Source organism: Archocentrus centrarchus, chromosome 8 (assembly GCF_007364275.1).
Source record: "Archocentrus centrarchus isolate MPI-CPG fArcCen1 chromosome 8, fArcCen1, whole genome shotgun sequence".
NCBI classification, from domain to species: Eukaryota; Metazoa; Chordata; class Actinopteri; order Cichliformes; family Cichlidae; genus Archocentrus; species Archocentrus centrarchus.
Window position 1 is genome coordinate 2,577,367 of NC_044353.1, and position 10,805 is coordinate 2,588,171.

The 10,805-nt window shown below is 44.6% G+C and overlaps 2 protein-coding genes across 2 annotated transcripts; one reads left to right on the top strand and one right to left on the bottom strand.

Moving 5' to 3' along the window:
- Nucleotides 1-2,495: 2,495 nt before the first annotated feature.
- On the bottom strand, nucleotides 2,496-5,350 carry LOC115785056 (heat shock 70 kDa protein 1-like). Its single transcript, XM_030736504.1, has 2 exons — nucleotides 5,199-5,350; nucleotides 2,496-4,630 (listed from the first exon to the last, which is right to left on the bottom strand). Exon 2 carries the CDS (start codon nucleotides 4,606-4,608, stop codon nucleotides 2,686-2,688), a length of 1,923 nt encoding a protein of 640 aa, XP_030592364.1. The 5' UTR covers nucleotides 4,609-4,630; nucleotides 5,199-5,350; the 3' UTR covers nucleotides 2,496-2,685.
- A 2,039-nt stretch (nucleotides 5,351-7,389) lies between these two features.
- Nucleotides 7,390-10,118, top strand: LOC115785057 (heat shock 70 kDa protein 1-like). The gene is made up of 2 exons (XM_030736505.1): nucleotides 7,390-7,541; nucleotides 8,081-10,118. The coding sequence occupies exon 2, from the start codon at nucleotides 8,103-8,105 to the stop codon at nucleotides 10,023-10,025; it is 1,923 nt and encodes a 640-aa protein (XP_030592365.1). The 5' UTR covers nucleotides 7,390-7,541; nucleotides 8,081-8,102; the 3' UTR covers nucleotides 10,026-10,118.
- Nucleotides 10,119-10,805: the final 687 nt, after the last annotated feature.

The window sequence follows — 10,805 nt, forward strand, 5'->3', positions numbered from 1 at the left end:
CAGCTGGATCCAATACTCAGTAATGAGACCACAGCAATAATAAACCTTTATTGCACTTTCTAATTCAGTTAGAAAAAGTTTTTTTTAAGCAGCTTTAAACATTAGAAAATATGTAAAACTTAAAGAAAATTGAAGTAATGAAAACACAGTAACACATGCCAGCAATAAAAGCTTATACAAAACCAGGCTATAAAGTTTTTCATTTTAATTTAATGTCATATATTGTTTTTCATGGAAAACTGCTCTAATGATAAGAGGAAGTTTGATATGCAGCACTGGGGCTAAATCCAAAAATAAAATTATATGGCTTATAATGTTACATGTCTGACATATACTTGCTCAAATAAATTTCACAACAAATCAACAAAAACATTACGAGTTCCCGAGCTGATATACCATCCATCCATCCATCCATCCATCCATCCATCCATCCATTCTCTTCTGCTGATCCTTTTCAGGGAGGCTATGCCATTTAATTAAGCAAAATTAAGGATATTATAGATAATATTGATATAGGGGAAATAGCACTGACTGTATTTGTCACATATTTCTAAACCACGGGAACAACTTAGACTGTAATTAGTGACACGATCATGAGATTACCCCCCAAAAATCTATTCTGAATTTCTGGAAATTTACAAATTTGAGTAGAAATAATTGTACTTTATACCAACAATGCTGCTACAGACTTTCATCAAACACCTGAAAACACTTTCAAATATACTGCAACTGATTGATCGATATTTAGAGTTCATTAAAGAAAAGGAAACAAGAAGAACACAGCCTCCACTGAAATTGAGAGTAACCAAAAATAAGAGGAAGTCACAGTCTTATGCACACCAAATGAAAATGACTCCATAATTAAAAGGAAATGCATCAAATCCTCCTCTTCCATATATAATGTTTCAGGCTTTGTTAAAAGGAAAATGAGAGGTGTTACAGTCCTGGGTCTCTGAGGGCTTTGTGTTTGTGACTTTGTGATTATTTAGTGTTTGCAGTCCGAGTTATTGGTTTTGGTTTTGGCACTCTGCTGAGAAGGTGATTGGCTGTAACCTCCCATCTCTCCAGGACCTGTACACCTCCAGGACACTGGGGCGTGCAGGTCGGATCACAGCCGACCACTCTCACCCTGGGCACAGACTTTTTGACCCTCTCCCCTCAGGCAGGAGGCTACGGTCCATACGGACCAGAACCTCCCGCTATAAGAACAGTTTCTTCCCCTCTGCTGTTGGACTCATGAACAATTACCCTAAGACTGTTACCACCACCCTCCACAAACGCTGATGACCCTATGTCTATGCACCTGTCTGACTGCACTGATGTACATATTAGTGGAATATAGTCTACATTCTTTTATCTTTTAATTAGTCTCTGCACTGTATATTTTGTAATTTTGTAATATTGTGCTATAGTTATAGCTCTAATATCTCTGTATATTTGCAATTTGTATACTTGTATATTGTCTTATAGTTTTTATACTTATTTGTTTTTTTCTGTAAGCACGAAGTACCGCAGCAATTTCCTAATGCTGTGAACCTGTTCACCCATATGGCAATAAAAACCTTCTGATTCTGATTCTGATTCTGGTTATGTTTCATTGTTTTTCCTGGTTCCTCCTCACAGCTGTGCTGCCTCAGTGTTTAGTCTTTTATTCTTGATGTTTGAGGTAATTTTTCATGGTCCTTATTTACTCCCACTCCCTCTGTGTTCTCCATGACTTCCTGTTAAGCCCTTGTTTAGTTACTTCCTGCTTTACTTTGATGGTCATTCGTCTCCTGTGCCTTGGATTCAGTTTTACTTCCTCGTCTCTGTGGATCAGTTTCAGCTGTGTCTCATCACCCTGCTGTGTCCACTTCCCTTCATCATTGAAGGCCTCAGTTTCCTTGTTGTGTAATAGGTTGTCTGTGTGGTTCTCCTATGGGTTCCTCTTTGGACTTCCTGCTTCACCTAAATAATAATTTTTCTGTTTATTTATGTCCATCTTTCGATCTACGTTCCACACAGACGATGATAAGAGGAGCGACAAAATATTTCCTCTAACACATTTCATCACTACAACTAACGTCAGGCTGATTTCTTTTGTATGTAAAATCGAATATTTCAAACTGAATACATAAACAAAACAAAAACTATAATTGCTATAGTTGATTCTCACTTTGTGTTGGCAGAGATGAACAACATATATGATTTTTTTCCAATGTAAACAAATATAAAAAGATGAAGCATTTTTAAATGAAACATTTGGAAACTATTATAACTTTTACAGCTTATGTGATAAATTATGATGAAACTGAGGATCATAAAGCATCCAAAAATTACAGACATAAAAAGAGAAAAAGTTTTGATTTAAATCACAGTACAGTTTATTTTTCTTTTTTTTTGAAACAAACACACAAAAAAAGTAAAGTCCAACAGTCTGACTGACTGGCAGCTGGTAACTTTTATGTCACTGTATTTGGCCATGTTCACTACTTTAAAACAAAAAACCTGAAAAATTATATTTGTAGTTCATTTTTATTATAAACATAATTGAGACAAATATTTAAATACATATTTACATTTTTAGTAATTTTGCAAACACAAAAAGTGATCAAATGGACATCAAAATCAAAAAGGTAGCATCAAGTTTCAGTTCAGTAGTGAAAAACAGTCCCTGTGAGCTCAGAGTCCATCTTTAGGGCCTCTTTAGTCCACCTCCTCAATAGTGGGCCCCTGGGAGCCGGCTCGTGCCTGCTCTCCACAGGTAGCTCCAGTGGGCATCCCTCCCTGATACAGCTTGCTGATGATGGGGTTGCACACTTTCTCCAGCTCTTTCTGCTTGTGTTGGTACTCCTCTTTATCAGCCAGCTGGTTGTTCTCCAGCCACGTGATGGTCTCGTCACACTTCTCCACCACCTTCTTCTTGTCCTCTTCGCTAATTTTGCCCTTCAGGTTGTCGTCCTGCACGCTGCTCTTCATGTTGAAGGCGTAGGACTCCAGGGAGTTCTTGGCGGCCATTTTGTCCCTCTGAAGGTCGTCCTCAGCTTTGTATTTCTCTGCGTCCTGCACCATCCTCTCGATCTCTTCTTTGCTCAGTCGGCCCTTATCGTTGGTGATGGTGATCTTGTTCTCTTTGCCGGTGCTTTTGTCCACCGCCGACACGTTCAAAATGCCGTTGGCATCGATGTCGAAGGTGACCTCGATCTGCGGGACCCCTCGTGGGGTGGGTGGGATTCCCGTCAGATCAAACTTGCCCAGCAGGTTGTTGTCCTTGGTCATGGCTCTCTCTCCTTCATAGACCTGGATCAGGACGCCGGGCTGGTTGTCGGAGTAGGTGGTGAAGGTCTGCGTCTGCTTGGTGGGGATGGTGGTGTTGCGTTTGATCAGGGCCGTCATGACCCCTCCGGCCGTCTCGATACCCAGGGACAGAGGCGCCACGTCCAGCAGCAGCAGGTCCTGGACGTTGCTGGAGGTGTCGCCCATGAGGATGGCGGCCTGGACGGCGGCGCCGTAAGCCACGGCCTCATCCGGGTTGATGCTCTTGTTCAGCTCCCGGCCACTGAAGAAGTCCTGCAGCAGCTTCTGGATTTTGGGGATTCGGGTGGAGCCTCCTACCAGGACAATGTCATGGATCTGCCCCTTGTCCAGCTTGGCGTCCCTCAGGGATTTCTCCACCGGCTCCAAGGTTCCCCTGAACAGGTCGGAGCACAGCTCCTCAAAGCGAGCCCTGGTGATGGAGGTGTAGAAGTCGACGCCCTCAAACAGAGAGTCGATCTCAATGCTGGCCTGGGAGCTGGAGGACAGGGTCCTCTTGGCCCTCTCACAAGCTGTGCGCAGCCTCCTCAAGGCTCTCTTGTTCTGGCTGATGTCCTTCTTGTGCTTCCTCTTGAACTCCTCCACAAAGTGGTTCACCATGCGGTTGTCAAAGTCTTCTCCGCCCAGGTGAGTGTCTCCGGCCGTGGCCTTCACCTCAAAGATGCCGTCTTCGATGGTGAGGATGGACACGTCGAAGGTGCCTCCGCCCAGGTCAAAGATCAGGACGTTTCTCTCTCCTGACTTGCCTTTGTCCAGACCGTAGGCGATAGCAGCTGCCGTGGGCTCGTTGATGATCCTCAGGACATTGAGTCCTGCGATGACGCCTGCGTCTTTAGTGGCCTGTCGCTGGGAGTCGTTGAAGTACGCCGGGACTGTGATAACAGCGTTGGACACCTTGTGGCCCAGGTAGGCCTCTGCGATCTCCTTCATCTTCACCAGGACCATGGAGGAGATCTCCTCAGGGTTGAAGGCTTTGTCCTCCCCTTTGTACTCCACTCTGATTTTGGGCTTCCCTCCATCTGAAATCACCTGGAAGGGCCAGTGCTTCATGTCCGCCTGCACCACTGGCTCATCAAACCTTCTTCCAATCAGCCTCTTGGCATCAAACACAGTGTTGCTGGGGTTCAGAGCCACCTGGTTCTTGGCTGAGTCCCCGATGAGCCTCTCGGTGTCGGTGAAGGCCACATAGCTGGGGGTTGTCCTGTTGCCCTGGTCGTTGGCGATGATTTCTACTTTCCCGTGCTGGAAAACCCCCACACAGGAGTAGGTGGTGCCCAGGTCGATGCCGATCGCTACGCCTTTAGCTGCAGACATCTCGACGGCTTTGAGTTTGTCTCTTTAAGAGGAAACATCAGAAAGGACAATTAGGACAAATACCCACAGCAGCAGCAATACTACTACTAATAATAATACTGCTAGTACTACTACTACAACAGAGCCAGCTGCTGGGATGGCCTGTGATTTCCTGAACCAAGATTGCCCACGTACATGTAATTCTTCTGATTCTTTAACATATTAAATGTTTTGATTTTAAATTGAAGTGATTTAAATGTTTTCCTTCACAAATAAAAAAAAAAAAAAACATGACTTAACACTACTACTTCTACTACTACTACTACTACAAGTACTACTACTAATAATAATAATGTGTATTTATGGAGCCTGAGGATCAGACAAACTGCAGTCAGACTGTAACATCATCACTTTGTTCTTTCTTTAATGTTAAACTTCATTAATTTCATTAAATCTTCTTCACTTTAAGTTGAGTTTTTCTTCTCATCTGCATGAAAACATAAAAGCTCCTCCAAACATTCCCCTTCAAAATAAAACTCATGTCTGTATTTCTAAGCTCCAGCTTGGACCTTTCAGAGTAAAGTATCCTCAGATATGAAGCTTGTACTTACAGCTGAGTGTTGCTGCTCGGTGCTGTGAAGAGGAGTGATCTTCTTCTTCCTCTCTGGATCTTCTGCTGCGCTCTGATCTCTTTCTGTTGCTCTCTCTGCTCTCACACCAGCAGCTTTATATCTGTGGCCTCACCGTCTGGCTGCTTCCAGACGGTTCCCACACAGCCACGTCAGGTGTGCGTCATTATACAGGTGCAGCTTCCTGTCTGGCGCTTCAAAATAAAACACACCAAAGTCACAATAAACAGTTTTGTTTTACTTGAATTGTGCTTCCAGTGTTTTTCCTATTTAATGTAGACTGTGTGACACGTGTTTCTGGAAGCGTCAGCCAATGAGATTCCCCTGCGCTGCTTTTGTTGCCGCTGTTATTCACATTTTTCTCATTCAAACCAGAAATTATTCCATGCACAGTAAAGTGTGGATGTGTGGCCTAATTAAGATCCCATTTTATGTCATAAGGGCTTTTAAATGATATGGAAATGATTCATGTTTGCTCCACAGATCCTGGAAGTGAAGCAGCAGTGCAGCAATAATACAGAAAGATCCAGAAAAAGACCAACGACAGGTCATCACAACATGGTTGAATTCTCAGTACAAATATTAATGTTCATGTATGAAACAAACAGCTGAGATTATCAGGAGGAGAAAAGCTTCATTGAAGTGAATGCTTGAAAACTATCAGAATAAAAATATCTATTAAAATATGAGCAAAGCTGCTGGACCTCAAAACACTGCTCTTCACTTTGGCGCCCCCTCCTGGAACAAAGGAGAATAACAGCAGAGATTAAATGAGCTTTAAAGAACGTCGGTAGATTTGAAGCTCACCGTGAGCCTTTGAGTCTGACTCCTCACCTGAGCGGGCAGCGGCAGAGCTCACGTTACAAACACACTAATGACATTAGTTTGCAGCCATATGCTGGTTTAGGATGAAATATGAAACAGAGGAGCATCCCTGTTCCATCAGTGCACTGTGAGAAAGAGACTGAATCTCAAAGATACAGAGTTGGTGGAAGAACTCTGCAGATGCACTTTGGGCACAAATATTTCCACGATCAGGAATTTATAGATGATGTGGGAAAAACAGGCAGATGAAAACATCAGCCTGCATCCAGTGGAAGCTTTTAAAGAGGACATATAATAAGCTTTTATTATTTTATTTTTTTAATTTATTGATGTTTGTTGTCTTACTGTCTTGCTTGTTCAGTTAGGTTAGACTTTGCTGTCTTTTGCTGCTAGACTTTTGCAGACTCGAGAGAGGCCCAACCTGGTACTAACAAGGTGTGCCTAATAAAGTGGCAGGTGAGTATCACTTGTTCCTGTCACAGTCTGCCTCGGTGCTTTGAGTGTTAAATAAATCCCAGTTCTTACTTTTCTCATTATCCACAGAGACATCTGCACACAACCCCTGGACTGAGCCTGTCTTCACCTGTCCCTGTGAAAGCTTTCATTTCTTTCAAAGTGTCGTTCTCAGTGTTTCTGTTTCTGCACAGACTTTCAGATGTGACCTCTCTGCCTTTGGTACGAGTGCCTGAACAGCAGCACGCTCACTACAGATCTGTGGATTTTATTGAAGACTTTACTTCCTGTGATCTTCTGTTATTTCAGGGTCTCCACAGACGTTGACTCAAACTATGGATGACATTTTTAGAGCTGAATATCAAGTGTAACTCTTAATGTGAAAGGAGAAAAATAAAGCTTCATTAAAAATCATTATTAAAATATCTTGTTAGTCACCATCACGACAAACTGAGCACATAAAGGTTCAGGGTCCTAAAGATTTCTAAATAAAGGTTTGTTTCTTTGTTTCATCTTTATTTTTGTCTCTTCTGAATCTGGAACCAATAATTATTCAAGAAAACAAAATCTCAAACTGTGAATAGATCGCAGACAAAATCCAGAAGTTTCTGTTCAGTTTTTGCTTCAATTCTCCAGAAAATTCTCCATCAGACGAGAAAAGTACTTTTATTTTGAAACGTCACCGGGGAGAAAAAGCAGCGCACGGGGATCTTATTGGCTGACGCTTCCAGAAACACGTGTCACACAGTCTACATTAAATAGAGAAAATACCGGAAGCACAATTCAAAGTAAAACAAAACCGTTTATTGTGACTTTGGTGTGTTTTATTTTGAAGCGCCAGACAGGAAGCTGCACCTGTATAATGACGCACACCTGACGTGGCTGTGTGGGAACCGTCTGGAAGCAGCCAGACGGTGAGGCCACAGATATAAAGCTGCTGGTGTGAGAGCAGAGAGAGCAACAGAAAGAGATCAGAGCGCAGCAGAAGATCCAGAGAGGAAGAAGAAGATCACTCCTCTTCACAGCACCGAGCAGCAACACTCAGCTGTAAGTACAAGCTTCATATCTGAGGATACTTTACTCTGAAAGGTCCAAGCTGGAGCTTAGAAATACAGACATGAGTTTTATTTTGAAGGGGAATGTTTGGAGGAGCTTTTATGTTTTCATGCAGATGAGAAGAAAAACTCAACTTAAACTGAAGAAGATTTAATGAAATTAATGAAGTTTAACATTAAAGAAAGAACAAAGTGATGATGTTACAGTCTGACTGCAGTTTGTCTGATCCTCAGGCTCCATAAATACACATTATTAGTAGTAGTAGTAGTAGTACTTGTAGTAGTAGTAGTAGTAGTAGTATTTGTGAAGGAAAACATTTAAATTGCTTCAATTTAAAATCAAAACATTTAATATGTTAAAGAATCAGAAGAATTACATGTACGTGGGCAATCTTGGTTCAGGAAATCACAGGCCATCCCAGCAGCTGGCTCTGTTGTAGTAGTAGTACTAGCAGTATTATTATTAGTAGTAGTATTGCTGCTGCTGTGGGTATTTGTCCTAATTGTCCTTTCTGATGTTTCCTCTTAAAGAGACAAACTCAAAGCCGTCGAGATGTCTGCAGCTAAAGGCGTAGCGATTGGCATCGACCTGGGCACCACCTACTCCTGTGTGGGGGTTTTCCAGCACGGGAAAGTAGAAATCATCGCCAACGACCAGGGCAACAGGACCACCCCCAGCTATGTGGCCTTCACCGACACCGAGAGGCTCATCGGGGACTCAGCCAAGAACCAGGTGGCTCTGAACCCCAGCAACACTGTGTTTGATGCCAAGAGGCTGATTGGAAGAAGGTTTGATGAGCCAGTGGTGCAGGCGGACATGAAGCACTGGCCCTTCCAGGTGATTTCAGATGGAGGGAAGCCCAAAATCAGAGTGGAGTACAAAGGGGAGGACAAAGCCTTCAACCCTGAGGAGATCTCCTCCATGGTCCTGGTGAAGATGAAGGAGATCGCAGAGGCCTACCTGGGCCACAAGGTGTCCAACGCTGTTATCACAGTCCCGGCGTACTTCAACGACTCCCAGCGACAGGCCACTAAAGACGCAGGCGTCATCGCAGGACTCAATGTCCTGAGGATCATCAACGAGCCCACGGCAGCTGCTATCGCCTACGGTCTGGACAAAGGCAAGTCAGGAGAGAGAAACGTCCTGATCTTTGACCTGGGCGGAGGCACCTTTGATGTGTCCATCCTCACCATCGAAGACGGCATCTTTGAGGTGAAGGCCACGGCCGGAGACACTCACCTGGGCGGAGAAGACTTTGACAACCGCATGGTGAACCACTTTGTGGAGGAGTTCAAGAGGAAGCACAAGAAGGACATCAGCCAGAACAAGAGAGCCTTGAGGAGGCTGCGCACAGCTTGTGAGAGGGCCAAGAGGACCCTGTCCTCCAGCTCCCAGGCCAGCATTGAGATCGACTCTCTGTTTGAGGGCATCGACTTCTACACCTCCATCACCAGGGCTCGCTTTGAGGAGCTGTGCTCCGACCTGTTCAGGGGAACCTTGGAGCCGGTGGAGAAATCCCTGAGGGACGCCAAGCTGGACAAGGGGCAGATCCATGACATTGTCCTGGTAGGAGGCTCCACCCGAATCCCCAAAATCCAGAAGCTGCTGCAGGACTTCTTCAGTGGCCGGGAGCTGAACAAGACCATCAACCCGGACGAGGCCGTGGCTTACGGCGCCGCCGTCCAGGCCGCCATCCTCATGGGTGACACCTCCAGCAACGTCCAGGACCTGCTGCTGCTGGACGTGGCGCCTCTGTCCCTGGGTATTGAGACGGCCGGAGGGGTCATGACGGCCCTGATCAAACGCAACACCACCATCCCCACCAAGCAGACGCAGACCTTCACCACCTACTCCGACAACCAGCCCGGCGTCCTGATCCAGGTCTATGAAGGAGAGAGAGCCATGACCAAGGACAACAACCTGCTGGGCAAGTTTGATCTGACGGGAATCCCGCCCGCCCCACGAGGGGTCCCGCAGATCGAGGTCACCTTCGACATCGACGCCAACGGCATTTTGAACGTGTCGGCGGTGGACAAAAGCACCGGCAAAGAGAACAAGATCACCATCACCAACGATAAGGGCCGACTGAGCAAAGAAGAGATCGAGAGGATGGTGCAGGACGCAGAGAAATACAAAGCTGAGGACGACCTTCAGAGGGACAAAATGGCCGCCAAGAACTCCCTGGAGTCCTACGCCTTCAACATGAAGAGCAGCGTGCAGGACGACAACCTGAAGGGCAAAATTAGCGAGGAGGACAAGAAGAAGGTGGTGGAGAAGTGTGACGAGACCATCACGTGGCTGGAGAACAACCAGCTGGCTGATAAAGAGGAGTACCAACACAAGCAGAAAGAGCTGGAGAAAGTGTGCAACCCCATCATCAGCAAGCTGTATCAGGGAGGGATGCCCACTGGAGCTACCTGTGGAGAGCAGGCACGAGCCGGCTCCCAGGGGCCCACTATTGAGGAGGTGGACTAAAGAGGCCCTAAAGATGGACTCTGAGCTCACAGGGACTGTTTTTCACTACTGAACTGAAACTTGATGCTACCTTTTTGATTTTGATGTCCATTTGATCACTTTTTGTGTTTGTAAAATTACTAAAAATGTAAATATGTATTTAAATATTTGTTTATAATAAAAATGAACTACAAATATAATTTTTTCAGGTTTTTTGTTTTAAAGTAGTGAACATGGCCAAATACAGTGACAAAAAAAAGTTGCCCTGTAATACAGTCTCTTTAATTTGGACTCATTATTTACAATCTTAATCATGTTTGAGATTTGCTGGATCTCAGGGGCGTATATTCTGTACTGGGAGGTATGCAAGCTCTCTGTCTCTCATTCATACTCACACACACACACACACACACACACACACACAGACCTAAGTTAAATATGTAAATAAAATATTAAATGGTTACATTCATTCATTCATTCCTGTTGACTTTGTGCTGCCAGTTAAGAAACTGCATCCAACATAAATGAGTTGTTGTGTTCTTCACATCATTAGTGGACAGTGGGTACAGATCCCAGCCCCACTCGTGTATGATATGACAAGCCACCAGGCAGACACACAATGGGGCAAAGAGGCTTTCAATATTCATGTTCATATTTCCCAAATAAGAGAAAGGAGTCTCTAAACATCTGGTTTGTGGACGGTGGTGCTGTGGATGGTTTGTGCATCCTCAGTCAGCACTGTCAGACACCAGAGGTGCCACAGTGGCTGTCATCAGGAGCAGATACACAAAGATGGAAGCA

Coding starts and splice junctions, on each gene's coding strand:
- LOC115785056 (XM_030736504.1), bottom strand. CDS start 4,608: ATGTCTGCAGCTAAAGGCGTAGCGATCGGCATCGACCTGGGCACCACC.
- LOC115785057 (XM_030736505.1), top strand. CDS start 8,103: ATGTCTGCAGCTAAAGGCGTAGCGATTGGCATCGACCTGGGCACCACC.